This window comes from Haliaeetus albicilla, chromosome 1, assembly GCF_947461875.1.
Source record: "Haliaeetus albicilla chromosome 1, bHalAlb1.1, whole genome shotgun sequence".
In the NCBI taxonomy this organism is placed as follows: domain Eukaryota; kingdom Metazoa; phylum Chordata; class Aves; order Accipitriformes; family Accipitridae; genus Haliaeetus; species Haliaeetus albicilla.
Window position 1 is genome coordinate 43585781 of NC_091483.1, and position 22515 is coordinate 43608295.

Below are 22515 nucleotides of genomic sequence, written 5' to 3' on the forward strand. Positions count from 1 at the left end.
TTCTAGGCTTCAGGCTTTAGTCCTCTAGAGTCATTCTGAGCTCTGAAGGTAGGGATGATTTATTTGTCTCTTTATGTGGTGATTTTCCCTCTCTTAATTGGGTGTTATGCAAGTAGTGCATGGGGGAAAGGTACAGGAGTGTGACAAAACTACTTGTGTCCATGACTAGGTTTGTATTTTTCTTTGGGTATAACTCCCTTTATTATACGATGTTTCAGGTTAAGATACCTCCTCACTTCTTAACCTATACAATTTTGCTGTGTGAATTAGTTTGAAATGCTTCAGGGAACTGAACAGAACTTGAGAGCTTGACAGAAGTTCTTGTGGGTGGGGAGGTGAAGAGAAATATCATGGTAATTAACACTTCTTGTTCCATCAAATGTGGAACTGTCCTTTTCAAAGAATGAACGGTATATAAATGTTTGCAAAGTAAGATTTAAAAAAAAATAATTAACAGTGGAGGAATTAACAAAAAAAAAATTTTTTTTAAAAAATCTTTTGTTGAAGGCATTTCTTATTGAATTGCCATGTTGGATTGTTTTGAGAAAGCACTGTTTATCTGCTAATTTGTGTGTATTAGTATTGTTTGCATAGAATTAAGTCAAAAGAAAGAACTTTTTTAAACAACCTGTATGTTTTATATACTTGGTTTGCCTTCTAATTTGCCAAGTTACCTGAAATTATTCATAGCAAGAGCATTTGCAAGAAGTTTGAGTTCTAATGTACAGCTGTACACCGTCAAAGCTGTGTTAAATTACACTGTTGGCATAATAAATAGGCTTATCAAGCATCCTTCTCTATTAGCAAAACTGCAGAGGACAATTACTAAATACAAAAGGAAGCTGACATGTTTATCGTCCCTTCGTGTTTTTTGTAGCTTGGTCTTCTGGCAACTTTTTTCTCACCCACTACTGTCCGCACAGTCAATGACGTTTCCATGCATGTCCCCAGAAGCAATGTGAGCGATGTGTTGTCAGAAGTGACATATTAAGAACAAATCAGTGCTACACCAGCCTTTCCCTGCCCCCCTTCCCCCTGCACAAGTCCTTTAGTGACTTTCATCTAAGTGTCTCGTTTAGGAAGCTTGTGTCCTTAGGTATCTGCATAATTTTCATGTTCCCATTCAGCTGAGTTTCTAGGGCGTTCAGTGAAGTCTTCTATGGTGGATGTTTTGGTAGTGTCCCGAGTAAACTGATTTGGGTAATGTCCTTCTAACCATCCTTACGTTAAGCTCTCGTAACACAAGTAGTCCATTAGTTAATTGACTGTATCACATTATCTAAATGTAAGATAAAAAATGTTCTTGTGCTAACTTTATGTACTAAGTAGTACACTGATTAAGGTGACAAAGCTGGGCCCTATACTTTTGATGGTTACACCCTGAAGCAAGTCTATGTCTAGAACTTCCAAGACATGCAGAAGTCTGACAATGCTTTCTGACCTACTGGCAGAAACAAACCTGTCTCTCAGCTGCTGTGTGTTAAATATGATGCAGGCCAGTCTCAGACTGCACTTCACTTTTGGAAATGTGTCCTCTCTTCAGAAGCATGTGTGAAATGTGAAATAGTTCATACCTCTTAAGGCTGCTTTCAGAGAAACTCATTGGAAAACCATATAACTTGTACACCAGGAAGGGGTGTTCTTACTGAAATTCGAGTAGGTAATTCAGGTGAGGTATAGCAGGCAAGATCTAGTTTGGTCAGCTTCTGAGTGTTATAAAGGGCTTTTACTTTGTGGAGTTTCTAACTACCCTTCAGCTTTTAACTATCTTCTTTTGCACGTTTGTGGGGGATACTATTATTACAGACTTTGAGTTTTTGATCTTCTGTCTCTAGTGTATACCACTTGCACAGGGGCTTGTCTGTGCTGAAGACTTAATTTCCTGAAAACCTTGTTGTTATGGGTTTGTGTGGCATAGGGTTTTTGGTAGCAGGGGAGGGGGCCGCAGGGGTGGCTCCTGTGAGAAGCTGCTGGAAGCTTCCCTGGCTCCAAGTCGAACCCACCTCTGGCCCAGGCCGAGCCCATCAGTGACAGTGGTAGTGCCTCTGGGAGAACAGACGTAAGAAGGGGAACAGGTAGTGAGTGGGGGGATTGGAACGTGAGAGGAACCCACCTGCGGACACCGAGGTCAGTGAGGAAGGAGGGGAGGAGGTGTGCCGGAGGAGGGGCTGCCCCTGCAGCCCCTGGTGAGACGGCAGGCTGTGTCCCCCAGCCCAGGGAGGGGAGCGGGGGAGCAGATGCCCACCTGCAGCCCGGGGAGGACCCCACGCCAGAGCAGGGGGATGACCCCGAAGATGGCCATGACTCCATGGCAAAGCCCACGCTGGAGCAGTTGGTGACTGAAGATCGGTCCACAGAAAGAACCCACGCCAGTGAATTTCATGAGGAACTGCAGCCCACGGAAAGGACTCACATTGGAGAAGTTGGTGAAGGACTGTCTCCGGTGGGAGGGACCCCACGGTGGAGCAGGGGACGAGTGAGGAGTCCTGTCCCCAAGGAGGAAGGAGCGGCAGAGACCCGGTGTGGGGAGCTGACCCCAACCCCCATCCCCTGTTGCCCTGCGCTGCTGGGGGGAGGAGGGAGAGAGAACCGGGAGCGGGGTTGAGGCGGGAAGGAGGGAGGGGTGGGGGGAAGGTGTTCTGAGGTTTGGGTTTACTTCCTAGTATCCTTGGTTTGATTTGATTGGTAGTAAATTAAATTGATTTTGTTTCTTCCCCAAGTTGAGCCTGTCTTTTGCCCATGACAAGTGGTGAGTGATCCCTCCCAGTCCTTACCTCGACCCACAAGCCTGCCTTCATATTTTCTCCTCATCCCACCATGGCCGGGGGGGGAGCGAGCGAGCAGCTGTGTGGTGCTTTGTTACCAGCTGGGCTGAAACCATGACACTTGCCTAGGATTTGTTTTAAAGAACCAAATAGAATGGTTTTATTGCCATCAGTAGAAAAAATTCACAAAACAATTCTGCAAATACAACAAAAACTGAGTGGTGAATCCTGTAATTTAGGTCAAAAGTTATTTAAATTGAAAGAGCAGCTACAGTAGTTTCTACATTTTTCTGAAATAACTTCACTGAAAATAATTTATTCCAGAGTCTTAGACCAAAGAAATTTCAAGTCCCACTTCTAAGTGTTTGGTTTTCTGGGAAGTATGCAAATAGAGCAGATAACCAAAACTTGCTCCTTTTAATCCAAATGAACTTTCTCTTTCTTGGTCTCTTTGGAAATTGGGCTCAGGATTTGCAAAATACATCTTCTGGGAGCGGGATGGATGGAACTAAACAAATGCTTAGATGATTGAGCTCTGAGAAATTCAGGTTCTCAATTTATTTTTTTTTAAATATTCTTGTTTTTTTCTTTTAAGTATGATATATTTAAAGCAATTCAGCAAGATGTAATCAGATTAATGTTTCTTTCCTTTTTAGGAGAAGAAAATGTGTGTGCTGGAAAAATCCCTAGAGAAATGAAACAGTTAAATTCCATTTTAAGGCTGACATAACAGCTTCCCTGTGTCCTTACTATGTTTCTATTGCAGGCCTCTAATATCTCCCATGTTTTTTTCTGTCTCTCACAGCTACACTTGAAGAATATTTTTTCCATTTCTGAGTGGTCTTTGATGTCTTGTTTGTGTCCCACTCTCATGTAAAAGTCTTCTCACAGTGGGTGCTCTCAACAAGTTACATTAGCTAATTCTCTGTTCTTTGTCCAGGATCAGCCCCAGCTTTAAGTTAAAAAACCAAACTTTTTTTTTTTTTTTCTTTAATTCCAAATAAAAATCTGAAACGGGATTATCATCTAGGTTCACTGGGTTTCAGGACTGCTTTAGTGAAAGTACGAGTTCTTGTCACCTGAAGTGGAAGGCAACATTATGAGTTTTGGGTAGCGTTAAGGGAGAAGGAACTGCTGCCTGAGTGTTCACGCACTGATCAAGGAGTTGCACATGCCCCAACCGAGACTTCAGTTGCAATGACTGGAGTCCCTTTGCAGTGGGCGACTCCAGTGAGCCGATGGGTGCCCCTTTTGACTCCTCACACACACACGCTCGCCCTCAGGCACTTATTCTTCCCTCAGGCTTGACCCTAGGTTCCCTGAAGCACAATCTCTAATCAAGACCTTCAATATAAAAAACGTAATTCATTCTATCTTTGAGCTGGGTGCCTCTGGAGGGGAAGCCCTAACGCTAAAATCCCTGGGCAATTAGACCCTTGCAATCTAAGTTCTGACCCCTCAAATCATAGTCTGTCTGGTCCAATAGTAATATTTGGGTCTGGGGTCGTCATGTCTCTCATTGGGTCTTTTTGTCGTCTCTAGGTGGGTTCTTTCTTTTTCCTGTTTTTTAGGCTAGTGGTTACTACATCTCCTTTTTCTAGCTCAAACTGGCTCTGGGGCTTTCTGAATCTTCTTATTCCTCCAATCAGAGAATAGGTCAACGTTAAGCAAGAGCATTAAGCAAGCTACGAGTTCTGCTTTATCATGAATGACTGCTTTAAAGCAGTAAAACAAAGTCCTTAAAACCCTCCAAAACATATTAATAGCCTCGCTAACTTATATACATTCCTGTGCTATTGTAGCCTCACAATCTTATCCTGTTATTGCCACGTGTTGTTTATGTCTTGTTTGGGTGGGGTCTGTGTGCTCCTGTAGCTCCACTTTGCCACCTTCCACAACAGTAGTATTGAGAGTTGGCAACAAAATTACTGTTTAAGATTTACAAGTTCTGTACCAATATGAAAAATATTTCAAAACCCACAAGAACAGGGGTTTTATTTTTTCTTTTCACCTGCCCCATGTCACTTTCTGTAGTCTGGAATACAGCAAACATACTGACGCTCAGAAAAATGCTGGTAGTATTGTTTTCTATTGTAGAGAGACAAATGCTACTTATTTTAATTATTTAATATAGCAGTTACCATTAATTCTTCTCAACATTATTAAATATTCTGCCATTCATACCAGTTTTATTCAAACAAACAAAACTCAATCTGATTTTAATGAGGCTTGGGGGAATGCCTGCAGTCATCTAGTCTGAACAGTGAATATAAATTTTGTGGTATATCTGGTTTCAAACTCATAAGTCCGTGTAAACTAGAGCATCAAATTTTTTAGCTTTTTATTCTTGAATCGAGGAATTCAAGTTAATTCCTGATACCAATACAGTTGCGAGCATTATAATTTACAATGTTTGGGTTTGGTATGTTTGTATACCTTGATTTCAATAACAGGTCCCCTTTTATCTACAGTTTGTAGATTAATTGTTGATAACTTCTGTAGTCACAGATCAGATGCACAAATGCTTGTTGGCTTGCCTGAATAATCTATCACAAGAAATCCCATCCTTTTTAGGTTTCCCTGGGCATAGATAGATTCACTTTGTACTGACATTCTTAATGTTCATATTGTATGTTAAGGATGCCCAACCTGATTTTTGTGATGTCTGGTTTTTAGCCTGTATGGGCTGGAGTCAGTTTTTCCAAGCATTGATTGCTGGTCTTGCTGTTGCTGTGTGAAGTGGTGGCCCTTCACTGTCACTCCCAGCAGTATTCCTTTTCAGAAGTCTGAGCTATGCTCATTTTTGTTACACATTAAATTTTTCACAGGCCTCAAGAAATGCATTTTCATATTCAAAGAAATATGCATATTTAGATAAAGCCTGTGAGATCTTCTGTGTCCTGAACGCTAATGAGATTTTCTTTTTAATAGTAAAAGAAGCAAATTTCACTACCCATTCTGCATAACTGAAACTCTCCAACTCTCCTTCCTTGTCAGTAGCAGAAGCTGAGAGAATGCCTGAATTCTTTCAAAATACTTGAATGTGGTTGCTGTCCCTTGTATTTTTAAAGAGGCTAAAATGACTATGTGATGGGATTTCTTAGGGGGAGTTGTTTGGGTTTTGTTTGGCTGTGTTTTTCTGTGTCTTTGGAATAGTTGCAGAGTTACTGTTAATCCTTAATTATGTTTTAGTAAACTTTGCAGAAGGACTAGAATTACTAGACTCACAGGGGAAAGGGATATATTATATAAATATTATAGTTATACAGTCATGCAGTAGTTCATATCTGAATACTCAGTTTTCTGTATCTGAAAATTTTCTGAAATCTGAAAATCTGAAAATTTTCAGTTATTGCATTGAATGTATTTAATTACTCTCTTTTTAGAAATACAGTGCATTTGTCACAGTTTAAGCTATGTATATTGTCCTTAAAAATAAAATTTAAAAATCCATCTTTAATCCAGTACTCCAAGATAGATTCCAATGAATTCCCTCAGCGTTCTATGATCTTAAAGAGAGGCTTAGGTTGTCCTGCTTCAAGACACTAAAAGAAAAATTATTTAATCTAATTTAAGTATGCTGAACTTCACAATATTTAATAAGACTTATGGAAGTAATTAGTTGTTTAGATCAATCTTCTATTGAATTTTTGATTATATGTTGGAAGAAAGTAGAATAGAAGGTTTCTTTCTAGTTCTCATTTGCTTTGGGAAATCAGAAATGCCTTCATACACACGTACATGTTGCATTGCTTAGTACCACTGTTTACTAGTGTTACCTTAACCTCATCTGGCCACAGAGCAACTGGTTAAATTGTCCTTTTAGTGGGGTGGTGAGAAAGCTGGAGGTTATTACTCTGACCAGTTTTCAAAGTGTTTTGTGTAGTTACTGAATAATGTAGTGAAGGTGGAAAGTCATGTGCTCCAAAACATTATAGGCAACGTCCCCACTTCCAAGCCTCACCAGATTGTTCTCTCTGCAGTTGCTTCAAAGGCATCCCATTTGAAGTGCAGCTCCCCAAAACAGGATCAGGAATATTTTATACTCAAGAAAACTTGTGGCCTTCTGTCTCCGTCATGCCTGCTGTCAGTTCCTCTGCACAATATGTATTGATAGTAACAAATAACATGGTATAATTCCCAAGTGCTTTCTGGGCACTTTTGTGTGTCTTTTCTTATGGCAGCAACAGCTAAAATGTGGCTGAAGATTGATGATTCCCCTTCCATCCTTTTGGTGAGAAACAGAGTGCAGTGTTTAATAGGCCACTGAGGAGGGCCCAAGCCTGATGGGTCTGTTTCTGTTTACTGAAAAGAATTTAATAAAATAAATAAGCTGTTTATACAAGTGGAGGAAAGTAGTTCTTTTATGTTTAGATGCCTTGCATGTTACTTAGACTCCAGTAAAGCCTCCCACGCTGCAAGCTGCAGTAAACATAACTGTGAAATCTAAACTTAATAGGCACAGGAATACTGAAGGATATTTACCCTCCAGCCCATTCTGTACATCTGGGATAGCCAAGTCTGTTAGCATTTGTCAATGGTTAAAGCCAAAACTTTTAACTCAAATAATACAGTACTAAAATTGGGAAGTACATGTAACTTCACTAAGATCTGTGCGCAATGTGGAATGGTTGGGGGATCTGTACCTTTGCAGTTGGCAAGTGAAAGTGATGATGTTATACACTGTTAATTTAATAGTATTATGAAAAGCTTCAGTATACCTTCCTTTTTCTTATATATCCATTCTTGCTTCCTTTCCAATTATGTGAATTTGCATAAGATGGGATACTTGTTAAGCAAATGAAATCTCAGCTCTAATATTAAAAAAACACAGCAAGTGCCAGCTGTATGTTCTCACTGGCAACAGAATTAGCTGTTATACCTTGTGTAATAAGGACAGCAAATGTGCAGCAAGGCTGGAATGAAACAGGAACTTCTTTCTATTTTGCCTGGTTTGATTATGATTAACCTTATCAAGCTCTAATTTTCTGAAGGCTGCACTGGCCACAAGATGTGGTGGCAGGCATGAGCACTTACAGATCATGCTGGCACATGTGGTCCATGGGGCCTGATGGCAGTGCTCTCACAACATTTGCTCCCACGTCTACCGGGTGTGATTTTGGTGTTATAGATACTGGTCAGACCTAGGAATGTCTTGCAGGTTATTTTATCTCGTATATTGTGTATGGAAGATGATGTTGAGAGGTGTGAGCCTGGTCACCTGTTGCTGGTGAAAGGGAGTGGAGAAGACATGTAGGTAGATCACAGAAGGACTACCTTAAAATACTTAAGGAAATGACATAGTAAGTCCATGGGCCCTGATGGGATGTACCTATGAATGCTGAAGGAATTGATATCATTTTGAGGCCACTCTCAACTGGTTTTGAATGATCATGGTAATTGGGAGAGGTACCTGAGGACTGCCACAGAACTGGGAGGAGTGGCTGATATGCCAGAGATACCAGAGGGTTCCTAGAAGCCTACAGGTACCTTTGGAATGTAAGGGCAAGTGGTAAAAGGATAATTAGGATTTCTGAAACAGAAGTTAAAAGGTAGTTGAATGTCATGGGTTGGTTTGTTCCTGAAGCAGTGTGCTTAAAACACACTTTGAGATGACAAAAACCTGAGATTCTAATCCTGTTTCTTTTCCTTAGCCAGGAAAACAAACCTAAGCTCAAAATAGAGGCTTTTTATTGATTATGTTAAGGTCTGCCTGACTTTTGAGAGACAATCAGATAAGTGTGCTTGGTTGAATGAATGAAGTTTCAGTACGTTGATATTTCTGCAATCTTCCCTCTCAAAAATGTGGTTTGGGGGTGTGTGCATGTGTATATGTGTATATATTATATAAATTGGGATGCTTGCTGATATTTTGGAACTCATGAGTAATAAAGTGCAAGGTTTAAGCTGAAGTATAATTACAGTACTAAGATGCCTACTGATGTAAGCTGGCTTGTGAGGGATTTTGAGATGGTATAAAATTACTATATGTATTCATTTTTTTTCCCACGCCTAGATTTAGTACATATGGGTACGTAGAATGTTAGGGCGATTTTTTTTTTTTTTTTTTTTGGTAAGATCTTTCTGAGTGATGATGGTTTTATACCTCGCTATGTTGTAAAACAATGCTTTGCAAACATAAACGTGCTTTGTGTCATAAGGCTTATCTGCCTCTTACTCTCTTCCCTTGGTTAGAGAAATCTTTTGGTTTGAAGGACAAAGTGAGGCAAGCTCAGTGACTTTCATTTCTTCAAAGACATGCAGTGCTGCTGGAGAGACTGTCCAGGACGGACCAAAATGATGCAATATGACATAAAGTAACAAGCACCTAATTCGGCTGTATCAGCTATGATGAAGTCCGTACTGAGGGAAGCCTATGTAAAGATCACAGGGCTTTGCCTGTTTAGTTTCCAAGACATATTGTTTGTTACTGCATTTAACAGCAATAATGCAAACTATTTCTACTGTACAATGTAATCTTTTTTTTTTAAATGAAAATAGCAATAATGTTTTGGAGAAGGTTTGTTTGTTCTGGTAGGGCAAATGTTGTGACATTTATTGAGGCCTGTACCCAGTAATGCCTGCTTGCTTCCCAGCTATGAGCCACTGTGAAAATAAAGGTTACTTTCCCCTGCATCAGCTCACACCCAAGCTAATTTTACAGCCTTGTGAAATGGCAGCAGAAATTACTAGTTATCACTACTTTATCAGCCTCGTTTGACAAGGCTAGATTGGAACAGAAACACAGTGTGACTGAAGCTTGTTGCCGTAAATTGAATATTTTGACATGCTAAGACAATTACTATGTAAATCTTCACTGGAAAAATGTTTTGTTCTGGTAGCTTATAGAGGGCTTGTCAGTAGCTGGGAGCCCAGTGAGTGCTTTAGTTCCTTTAATAAACGGAAAGAAAAGGTCAGATCTGAAAAAGCAGCTCAGCTAAGAGAGCATGTGCTGACAAGCCAGTGCGGGGGAAAAAAAAAGGTTGAAAATCTCTGTTTTGCTCTAACTTTCACTGGCGCTTCCTGTAAAAGCAGAAAATTGGAGGTGGGCTACTTTTATGATCCAGTATCTGCTGTAGTAGGCTGCTACCTTGCTTCCTAAATGCAGCAAAGGGATGTCTGCAAGACACTTAACTTCTCCTATGCTATTATCTATCTGAAAGGGAGGTTTACAAGGTTGTTGATGTGTCTTGAAGGCACAGAGCCTGGTAACTGACCAAGGCGTTGCTATTGGCATCCCTTAGTGTGCATAAAATATTGTTGTTATATCCACAGGGTCAAACAAATTGCTGCTTTTATGAATCGGCTTTTGCTGTAAAGTGGCTGATATGGTGCCAGTCCTGCTCTCCTTTCTCATCATTTTAAAAGCCCATTTTCTTTCATGTGCTCTTCTGCAGAGGTAGTAGATTTCTGCATGTTTCTGTTAACAGAGAAGCTGTGAAGATGGAGAATCTTGCAGTTCTGCATCTTTTCTTAAGCTAATATGATGTTTCAGGATTTTTTTTTTTTCCTACATATAAACTCATTGGGGAATTAAACAGAATTATCCCTATACCTTGAAGTAAAAGGATGCTATTTCTTTATTTCTGCCCAGTAGAGTAGGCTAACCTGCAAAATGAAATCATAATAGTCTTAGGACTCTCAGTAGTGAATAACAAGGAAGTATAATTGTAACTCCTTTTCACTCCCTGTCTTTTTATGAGTGGTCCTCTTTTCAAGTTGTATTTTATTAGTGCCTGCTGCAAATAGCTTCCAGGTGTTTCTGTGAGAATTTTTTTTTTCTTCCTCAGGCAGGTTAGTATTTCAGGAATAGAGGAACCTCTTACTATTCTTTTAATCTTCTAAAAGTCTCCCTGCAACTTTGAACCTGACTCTAAAATTGTTTTATTCAGAAACTGGTTTTGACTCTTGTTTCAATCCAGCAGAATTCTGTATCTCAAAAGACTAACTAAATCAATATTAAGTGTTTTAAAGTAAGTTAAAGAGTGTGACAGTGTATTGTTTTTATGAATAAGCCTTGAACTTCTGGAGCCAAATGCCCAGTGTGATAACAAAACTGTAGGAACAGCATGTCAAATACAAAGCTGGTACAAAGTTCCACTTTGTCAGTTATGTATATTTAACATTTTTCACTATACAAATTATTTACAAATAAATTCTACCTTTTTGTAAAGAACTTTAATTTCATAGTAGCCATTTTCTGGTTACTCTGTGGTAGGTGCGTATAACAAACAGTATTGTGCAGCTTTCCAAGTTTATTACTGTTTTGAAAAACAACATACTTGAATCATACATATGATTAGTGCTTAGTAATATATCTAATATGGAAGGGAGAGAGGAAGGAGATTTTTTTTGTCCAGAGATAGTGAAGAGGTACTTACTGCTTAGAAAATTAATTTGGAAACAGCTCATGCTCTGGTAGATAGGTCCTCTGTTTTTAAAAATCTCATCTGAAAGTCTCTAAGGCACAAATTTAATGATGTAGTATTATTCTTTGATAAGAAATATCAACTATTAAGTTCTGAAATATCATGGAAAGAAAGACAAGGTTGATCAAGGATAGCAGTATTTGAAAGTGTAATTTAAGGTTCTTAACTTTTGATTCATTATAATAATCTTGAAAATGTCATTGTATCTGATTCATCAACAAATTCATCATTTGGTGCCAATTTTTTCATACATATATACACAAGTGTTTGTGTCTATAAAATATTTTTCTGGCTAAGTCCACATTGCTAATGTTATCTAATAATTCTGAGGATTTGTGCGAGGGAAATGCATAATGCCCCTTGCACATTCTCCTCTTCTAAACTCCCTTTGTTCTGAATGCTAATATAATAACTTCAGTAAGAAAATACAGGCGTGAACTATTTGCCTAGCAGGATGACATCATAGTTATGTCTTCCTAGATATTTCTACCAAGACATTTGTAAACAATTTTCAAACTTAACACAGAAATTATTCTGAGCTTTAAGAGTTTAATAAGCTTGCAGAAATCTATTAACATTTATGCTAAGAAATTGTATTTCTCTTAACCTCTAGCTACTGAACCTATTATTGAGCATTGTTCCACAAATAAGTACTGGTGTGCTGCACTTGAATATGTGATGTTCAAATGCAAGAAAAGACACATCTTTAGGAAAGCATCTCTAAGTACTTTATTAAGGTCAATCTGTAGTATTCTATTAAGTTTAAGCAGAAAATGCTTATGCTGAGTAGGAGCGCTTTTCTAGTTTCAATCATCAGGGTTTTCTCCTCCTTGAATAGTATTCCTGCCATGAGTCCTAGATACGCACAGTTGTTTATTCATCCCCTTAGTGCCTCCTAACTTGTCGATTCAGTCATTTGAATACTGCACTTCTGAAATAAAAGACCTTGCTTTCCAAGGTCTTAAAATAATCTCTTCTGATGGCAGCCATTTATTCATTTTGAAAAGTACAACCACAAGACTAGTTATTATTTGACTGAACTCTGACAAGTTCTGCATTTTTAAGTGTCTAGGGCAAGTGCATGGTTTAAAAATACAAAAAATTTGAACTACATGCTTTCTTTAAATTTAAAAAAAGTCCACCTAGAGAACACAATGGACTTCCATTTTCCAGTTTGCCTTTATAATGGTACCAGATTGCAGTAGGATTATACTGCAGAAGCAAATTATTTTGGTTTAATAGCTAACTTGCCATATGGAGTAATGGTAAGCTAGGTTGTTCCCTTGTTCTGTATGATCTTTTCTGACTGAGTGCAAGCAGTTACTGTGTGTGCATTTAGGGGTGGAGGAGACATCTTAGGAGTAACTTGTGTATTAGTTATATCTTCAGGCTTATTAGGAGGAAGGAGAATAGGTGTATCAGTACAGCATGCATGTCTGATACAAATACTCCTACAATTACATAGTAGCTAGAAGCCATAACCAAGATCAAAATGTTGTCACTGTGGAAGTCAGTAGTAAGATGGAGTCCCTGCCTCCAGGAAAGTGAGTATGGGGTAGAGGTTCTGTGAGATTAACAGAAGAAGATTAGTAGTATAAGCAGAATAGTCCTAATCACTGAAAGCTGCTGTCTTTTGAAGCTCTTAAGAGAAGAGTTGGCATATTACATGTGTATGATGAGACTGTGTGGTGTATGAACAAAAGAGTAACACTCCCATACATTGCTGGGTTCCAGTCCTGGCTGTGAAATAGGCAAACTGCTTGAATTCACTACCCTAGTCTGGCAGTCTATAAAGTTAGGAGTAATCCCAAATCTGCCCTCTGGGGAAGATCTGGGTCTGTTCAGTTAGGATGTGCCACAGGATGTGCAGGTGCCTGCTGTCCCACTGCACCAGGTGCTGATGATGTGGCGTGGCATATACCTAGCTAAAATGACTGATCGGGATCTCAGAATAGTTTGGAGAAGACAACATCAAACATTGAGCAATTAAGCCTTCAGTTCTGTAAATGGTCACTTACCAGCCATTGATGAGGAGGCTGCATTAGTCATGTAACAACAAGGGAAGCTGAGGAAGAGGTAGTGTGAGGTTTCTTAACTCTAGCAATTTAACTTACAGGGACCTATACCTCAAGTACAACTTGATGTGTTTCTGAGCAAAGTGAATGAATGCTACCTCAAACATTAAACATGAAAAATTCTACTGAGCTATTTGGTTATCTGAGGAAACACAAGTATGGAGGTAAGGATGAAAGTGGGGAAAAAAATATAATGAAAACAGTGGAAAACTAGTCAAATAATGTGCTCTTAGCATCCTTAAATATTTATCCTCTTATCAGTATGGGCATGATGTTGAGTATACATACATAGCCAGGACTGATTACTGAGAACACTTTCATGGAAATTATTGTGATCAAAGCTGAAGCGAAAAATCAGTTTGGTGTACTATTTTCAGGTAGACTGATTTAGTTTTCTGCCCTCGGTCCCATAGGCAAAGCTATCAAATTTCATGGGAGGTTTTCCTTCTGATGCTTTGTGTATGTTTATACTAACGTTTCATTTAAACGAGCCATTTTACAACATATACATGTCACGACCTGGACTGGACAGACCAAGGAGTCATATTGAATTCGGAATTCTCTCAGGCTAAATTAAGATGAAATGACACCAAATGATCAGTTAAACGTTTTATTCATGGCAGAAGCAAACTGAACTTGGGAGGTATCAGCAGGTGGCGGGGCTTCTCACAGCAGGAATTGGTATGGAACTGTATTGGGTCTGGCTGAGATGGAGTTAATTCTCCCCATAGCAGCCCTTATAGTGTTGTACTCTGCATCAGTAGCTAGAAAGGTGTTGATAACACACCAGTGTTTTGGCTACTGCTGAGCAGAGCTGGCACAGCATCAAGGCTGACTCTCCAACATTTTTGCCCCCCGCCCCCCCCCCCCCCCCCAATGGCAGGCTGGGGCAGGGCAAGATCTTGGGAGGGGACATAACCAGGACAGCTGACCTAAACTAACCAAACAGATATTCCATACCATATGACATCAGCTCAGATATAAAAGCTAAGTAAAGGGAGACGGAAGGGGGGCATTTTGTCTTCCGGAGCAACCACTACGCCTACTGAAGCCCTGCTTCCCAGGAAGTGGCCAGACATCGCCTGCTGATGGGAAGTAGAGAATGACATCATTTGGTTTTCTTTGCTTTCGTGCATGACCTTTGCTTTCACTTTATTAAACTGTCCTTATCTTGACCCACGAGCCTTTTGTTATATTTTTTCCCCCCTGTCTAGCTGAGGAGGGGGAGTGATAGAATGGCTTTGGTGGGCACCTGGCGCCCAGCCAGGGTCAACCTGCCACAGGAACCATCTCAGTAAACCGTGTAACCCATGGTAACCATATACATCAATTCAGGAAATAAGCGAGATCCCTCCCATTGAGTCACAAGGTTCAGAGCAGACCCTCTTGCCTAATAGACCCCTTCTCAGAGAAGGGCCTAGGGGAGGCTGGATCCGCTCCTAGTCCCAGACTTGGTCAATGGTTTTATGCCTTAAAGGGATTAGGTGTAGGGATTATGGAAAAGGAAAGCGAGAACAAGACAGAAGGAGAAAAAGGAAGAGGGAAAGATTTCACCGGTCCTGGGTCTAGCGTTGGTTCAGTCATCCGAGGGGTCCAGTTCTGATGGGCTTGCATGTCTGGGGCTTCAGTTTGTGTCCTTTTATCATCTTTGCCCCTCCTTTGGGCGGGCACTCGAACTCATTAGGCTAGTGAGGTAGTCTTTGGGCCATGGGCTCGGGGGGTCATCTGGGGAGTAGCTTCCCCTTCCCTGCAGACGTGATCTTTGGCCATGCATGGTGAGCTGTCCTGCTCAGCACATCAGAACAGGGTATCAGAACAGGGAGCCGTGCGCTGTCCAGCACGGCCTCCCCCTCCTGTTGCTGGTGGGTGCTGATGGACTGCTTTTCACCTGGGTTCCTTGCTGTGCAGGGTTCCTTGTTAAGCAGAACTTGCCCCAACACAATGTTTGAGACATTAACTCTTTCAGTCCCCCACAATACAGAATCAAGTTATCCGAGTCAAATGACCTGTTTTCATCTTCACTTACCATTCAAATCAATCTTGTTACTGCAAACTTCTGAGTTATTGTTAAAGTTAATCCAGATGAAAATACCACTAGGGCAAAAGCTGGTCCTGATGGAAACAAACGAAAAATAACAAATAATACACTATTACTGAAAACTATTTGGAAAGACCTAGTAGTTGCAGCCTTTTTTTAATTCCCGACTGTTTTTTGGGGTTTGGGGGGGTTTTTTTGGAGGGGGGGTGTGGTGGTGGTGTTAATTCCTTAATCAGAATATGATGTGATACTAAAGCTCTACAGTAATACATCTGCCTTTATCAGTTGCACTATGATTTGGTAATGAAAAGGATAGCAGAAAGTAATGTTGATTGACGTCAACTATGTTACAGTCTTTCCTATGCTGAGTTAGATGTTGGAGCAAACCTTTACTTGACTGAAACTGTCTGAACCGCCTATCTGGCTGTCTTAAATCTACTAACCTTTTTTGAATATCAATTTTAGGATTTATTTCCAGGCCTTTGTGCATTTCCCAGTATTCCAAGCTTTAATGAAAATACAATGTGTTCTTTGGACACTTTGTTCTGCTATTCGAACTACCTGAATAACACTGTCCACATAGTGCCTACATTTGTTGAAAGTATGCAAGTAAGTTGCAGTGTCTTCAGGCGGAGGCTGACAATTGGAGTTCATGTGTGCAAGTACTATCAATTTCTAAATCGATGCAAGTTTGCAAAATTTTCCACTGAAATTGTGAGGCTTTGGAAAATAAAATTATTTTGCTCAGCAGTATTTGTAATATTTCTATAGGAAGTCAGTTCAGTTTCATTTAACATGTATACCATAATTCAAAAAGTTTTACCTAATGAATATTAGTGCTCATTTAAACACTGTTAAAATTGGATGGTAATGGTAATCTTTTATACATAGCATTTTTCCTTTCTGCAGTAAACCTTGCTTTATTTTTTATTCTAATAAATTTTGGTCAGATTGCATTCTTCAGGAAATATGAAAGACTCTCAAATTATAATTTCTCATTTCTTTGGAGAATCAAGAATCTCACTTTTAAAACATTCATTCCCCAGGGTAGTTAAGCTATTATATTAACCAAATTAATTTTAGACACTAGACATATTGAAATCAGGGTCTGTATTTTGCTTGGGAATGCTTAAAAAACTGTTATCATGTTAGGATTATTTTGGTGAGAGCAAAAAGCATGTAGTCTTGAAAGTATGACTTCATAGTACTGAAAAATGCAATAGTTATTTACCAAGACATAGGTTAGAACCTTGGAACCAGCATAAATAATAAAACAATGTTAGTTTGAAGCTATGCTGAGACTTTGTCAGCACCTCTCCAAATGCACACTACAGAATGAACTAGTGTTCAAAGAACAGTTCTAAAAATCTTTGATGCTGATACAAAAAATTTTGCAGTTAATGGTAAAGGTATCTTTCTAGTAGCTTTTATGATAACTTGCTGATGCGTCTTGGTTTTAAACATCATTCTCATCAGCAAAACACAGATGAGTTGAAATATTAGATAAGCTAAATCTATGTATGTCAAGATTTATGGATTGATGTCAGTTACTATTGCATATAAAAATGTTATCTTTTCTGTTTAATACATAAATCATACATCTATCTAGACTGGTTTATTCTATGTTGTAGGCACCATTAATAAATTTAAATATAATAATAGTTTATGACTATGGACTTCACTAGTTCTTTGTTCTAGGCACAAAAAACTGATCATTATTTCAAAGACTACTAAAGGCTTACAAGAAGCAATATCTGTGCTTTCAAGTAGCCTTGTTGCAGCCAGGGTATTTGGCATCACTCCTAAAACGCAGGATATAAAGAACCACACTGATGGACTTTGAACAAATGCTGTATGCTTATATGATTATTCTCTTGGTAAATCCAATGTCTCAGCAGTGGATGTCTAACTGCATCTTTATTGCAATTCATGGGCCTTTCCTGAGTGTTACAGCTATCCATCAGATTTGTCCTGCAGCCTATCATCACAGCACAGAGCCAGCTATACTCTGCTATACATAATGCTGAATAGAACTTCAAATAAAACAAATTTCTGTGCTACGCCTTCTAAAACATAGTAATCTTCTGTTACAGTTAGAGTCTCATGTCAGAGAGCAAGGGGCTGAAAATGAGCAGAGTTTAACTTGCTGAAGAAAGGCAGGTAGGCCACCACTATGAAACCTAACAGACTGTCTTAAGAATGGAAGATGATAAAATTTAAGGTTTCATTTCTATGAATTTGAGAATCTGACCAGCTTTTTTTGAGAAAAGTAGGAAAAGGGCATTTTGGTGGTTTGTGGCTCTTACTAGAAATCACATATAGCCAGGTACCTTTGCAATGACTATCAAAGTAAAAGTACATATAAATGAGGATTAAAGGTCAAAGTGGAATGATGGAGATGTTAAGAAAATGTAAGATGTTTTCCTCTTCTGTCTTCTAAGCATGGTGCTTTCTTAGGGCTCATAGAGGAATCTATTCTGTAGGAAGAATGAAATTGTTTTAAACTAAGTCCATCAGTGTTGCTTCTCATCACTTAAAATATGCAATTACTTTGAAACCATCGATGAGAATATCCAAATGCAATTACCTTCCCCATCTGTATACACTTAAGGTTACACTATTGACCATGCAAATATACATTTCAGTATACCCTCTTGCAAAAAGGTATATTGTTATACAGGAGAGGCAACATTTTTAAAAAGAAACAACATTCTGATGTATTTGGGTGGTTTTGTGTGTTTTTGGTTTTTTTCCCCTTGCTCTTTAGAAGTTGTAGTCTGACACGTGGCGTTCTTTTCCTTGGTTTTGTGTGGTATTTTTGGTTTTTGTTTGTTGGCTTGGGGTTTTATGGAGATGGAGAACTTACTGGTTTTAAAATCATACTTATTGGGAGTTAAAAATGCTAAAGGAAAAAATCTTGCTTTCAAAAATAGCGTAAGAATTACATGTATGTATAGTAGTTGCACTTGTTCTAGTCCAAGAAGCATCACTGTCAGCAAACAGCTGGCAACAGTAGGCGGTGGTTTTGGTGGGCGGTTTTCTTAATTTGCCAGCTGAAACAGCTACACATTAATAATGGGCTTCCTTTGTTGTACTTCTTCCTACAGATAAGAAAAAGAATTTTTACTGAACTCTATTGCTGCAGTGGATTTTTTTTCCCTCGCAAAATGTTAGAATATATACTTAGACTTTTCTGTCACTAGGTAATGTGCACTGTTTTCTTCAAAAGTTCACATTCTTGCAAAGTAACTATCCTTTTTCCAGTGTGCATATATGTTCTACCAGCAAACTGCTTATTAAGATTTTCAAAAAGTATTATTTTTGCAAATGGCTTATCATTAAATTAATTATTGCCACGTTTTAAGAAGAAATGTCTGAGTTAAAAATTTAAATCTTGTTTTTTAGGAAAGCATCCAAAAATTTGATTGTTTATTCACAACTACATAACAGTTAATCTTTTGCAAATATAGCTGTAGTAGCTATGAGTTTTTATTATTTCTTTGGAACATTTCTTCAGTGTAGTAGCTGTACAATAAATTGGTAAATATTGATTTCTAAGTGACATTTATAAAGTGGAAATGCAAACTAAGCTGCAAATATATGTAAATCAACATTATAACCTACAGCAGTATTTGATATGCATAATTTTTCTTTCTGAAAATCAGCAAAGATATCTGCTTTTTTAAACCTACAAGCTGCAGGTCTAAACTGTTTTCCTTTTTTTTTTGTTGCTTTTGTTTGTTTATCACAAAACTGACATGTTTCTGCTTGGAGGGATACCTTTATCAGGGTGCGACTTTCTCTTGGGGAATGAGAAATCATTCAGTTACTTTGTCCCCAGAGCTGAAAATGCCATGCCATGGTAACAACAGAGGAATGTGTCCCTTTTCCCCCTTTTTCAACAAAACATGAAAGAGGAGATCCTATCAGTTTCAGTAACCTAAACATTATTCATGAAATATTTTCAGCTATAAGAGACACTGAATTGCAAGGCCATTATTTATTTTTAAAGAATGAGGTTTTGCTGAAATATGTAAACAACACAATATTGAAAATTGTAAGGTTAAGCACTGATGTTACATAGATGCTGTTGAATTAAGGTGCTGAAGGTGCAGTGCTTTCCTTCAAAAATGAAAGGTTATTTACATTTTCTTTCTTGTATCAATCTGCATTTTCAGAATCACGTGTTGTTTTATCTCTGTATTTAATAGCAGCAATCATTTTGGATATCTAGTTGTGAAGTTGGAGTTTTATTTGTGGATGTTGTTGTTTTGCATGTTGTAAGCACATGTCACCCAAGATAATACTGAATTGTTTTCTGAAGTTTGTCTCTTAGTATAGTAGACTGTTTTTACAAATTTTGTCTGCTATGGACAAAAGAAGGATTATTTCAGATTTTCTCTTGCTTCATATTATGTTTCACAGTTCTTTCTGATAAGAGGATTTGGTTTTTGGAAATAATGTCATAGAAGATGTGTCCTCTGTCATTTTGCAGGAAGAAGTTTCTAATGAAGGAAAACAATCTAATTCCAGCCAGTTAAATTTTTTATTCATTCCACTTAACTTTTGTAATTGTTCAAATTTATTGTATGTTGTAAGCAATATAAATATTTCAAATGAGCTAGTTATTGTCACATGAAAGTGCTGCTTGATTATACTGTTAGATTTTATGCCAGAAACCATGATGGTTGAATGGCCCAAATGGATAGCAGGATATGCTGACTTAGACTTTTCAGTATGCTTATACAATTATTTTCTTGTCTCTCCAGCTGTAAGCACAAGGTGTACTTGGAAAAGCTACCAAATACTAGCATAATTATCCCATTTCATAATGAAGGCTGGACTTCACTTTTGCGAACAATACACAGTATTATCAACCGCACTCCAGACAGCCTGATAGCAGAAATCATTCTTGTGGATGACTTCAGTGACAGAGGTAAGGCCCAACCAGTTTTGTTTTAACTTGAAATTTATGATGCAGTGTGGTCCATAGAGAAACTAAAGGCAAGCAAAAGGTGAAGAGACCGTACCTGCTGGACTGCTTGCCTTGAAACACTGATTGTTAGCTGGAATAAACTTGTATAAGTTGCTTTTGTATTACTTTGCATGAATACTGAAATTCATGTCAAAGGGAAGAGACTGTGAACTGTTCATTGGCCCTTATTAATATAGCATTTTTAATATATTCTTTCTGAAATACTGCAAATTTTAGTGTTTCAACATCTTTTCCTTAGACTTCGCTTTTACGCAGAAAACCTATTAACTTTGACCATTTTGGATGCAACTCATTAGATTTTAATCCTGGAATTTTATTGAGTTAGACAGCTTCGTGTACTAGTACAAAATAGCCATACAGAGAAATGAGACTCTTTTGAATGGAATGTGAAAAACTGCTTTAGAATAGTTAATCAAAGTTTACATCATCTATACATAGTAAAATTAAGAAAACTGCAATCACTTAATGACTTCTGCCATCATTACTTCTTGAATGCAACACAAGAAATGAATGCTCTGAGTTCCTTAAATGAAATTTAACAATTGCTTAGGTAAAATTCATCCATAACAATGATATGCAACTGGCAAATAGTTTTTTCTTTCAAATTTCAGTACATCTCTTAGGACTTCAAGCATTAAGAGCTTTGACTTTTCTTTGGTATTTGGGGCTTTTTTGGTTGTTTCTGTTGAAACATCAGTTGCTAGTGTGTATATGAGCCTTGTTCCGAGTAGATTGATAGCAAGAGAGAGAACTGTGCTCTTTGCTAATGTTTTAGGTAAAACCTTTGTCTCAGGAGCTTACAGGAGCAGATTTCTGACCTACTGTTGTGAGAAGCCCCTGGGTGAACAAGAGGAATATTAGTAGAGTGCTGCATTGGAATCATTTTTGTAAGATTTTTAACTTTGTATTTCAGGGGTTAGAAAGATTAATGCTGCACACATCTATCTTACCTTCTCATATCTGCTGGTTTAGTTGCAGTATGTCCTTTGATGAACTGCCTCTCTATCTGTAATGCAATTTAAGTGAAATTGTAAAGTGACTACAGTTCTGGCTATTCTATGTTTATAAAATCTAGACCATGGATGAAAGTTTTCAAAACAAGAAGTGTAAAGTAGCACAACAATTTTTCTGCAGGCGAACAATTTCCTAGTAGTAAACAACTTACAGGGAAGTCTGTAAATGGGTTTTGAGGTGTCTGACAAGTAAAAATGCTTCTTATACTGAGACAGCAGCTATTGAGGCTATGCTTACTCAATATGGTGATACTGTAGCATTTTTTAATGAAGATCATACTGACTATTGTTGATATACTTTTAAATGTGTTAATGTTTTAGAAAGCTTAGCTACTCCCCAGTTATTAGGAAAAGAATTAATGCCAGTAAACAAGGAATACTGTAACTTCTGTTGCTCTTTCTTGCCTGCCCTAACTTAGGTTCTGTTGCTGGCTGAAAGTGTTTTGGGAGTAAATATTACCTGTAATATTAATTCCTATAACACTATAAAAATCTCCAAAATCTTCTTCATTTCCAGTTATATAAACCTATCTAACTTTTCAGTGAAACAGTTTTCAGCTGGAAGAAGTGGTTCATATAACATGGAAATGCTTAACAGAAGTGTCTGCTTTGAAAATCTGAAAGAAACTTATTAAGAAGATTTGTATGGAGCTGGGCCCAGAACTGTTGTACCATTAGGAAGATTTACTTATCTGTTTTTTGGTATTATTAAGCTAAAGATTAGAAATGTGTTTTTGAATGGTTGCCAGTTTTGAACTTGAGCATATTTGCTACTGTATGTTTTGAGAAGAGCAAACACACAAGAAAAATGTGCTGGCATCTCTACTCTGAATTCAGTAACATTGAATTTCAAGTCAGGTGAATCATTTTGGCACATCTGAAGCAGGTTTAATTCCTGTATTTTTGATCCTCTAAATTGTATTTATCTGAGGCTATATCATGTTTTCTTGTGCCTTTTTTTCTTTTTCATGAAGTGGCCACACGTAATAGAGTTGGGTTATTTTATGCTGAAAAAATGCTGACTGATATCTATCCCCCTCCCCTCCCAGTTCATAAAATAATCTTCTTTAAAAGTGATTGAATAGATGCCTAGTTTAAAGTTATTAGGCCTTCACCCTTTAGTTGCTTTTTCCTAGACCGGTGAGAGCAGTAAAGCAGCGTGAAAGACATTGAAGACAGATTAGGTCAAAAATTAAATA

At 38.2% G+C, this 22515-nt stretch overlaps 1 protein-coding gene across 1 annotated transcript in view; it reads left to right on the forward strand.

Annotated features, from left to right (window-relative positions):
* Positions 1–22515, forward strand: part of GALNTL6 (polypeptide N-acetylgalactosaminyltransferase like 6) — a 513294-nt gene that overhangs the window by 201824 nt on the left and 288955 nt on the right. The window contains exon 4 of the mRNA XM_069787019.1: positions 20077–20243. Coding sequence (XP_069643120.1) covers positions 20077–20243 — 167 coding nt within the window. The remainder of the gene's footprint in view (positions 1–20076; positions 20244–22515) is intronic.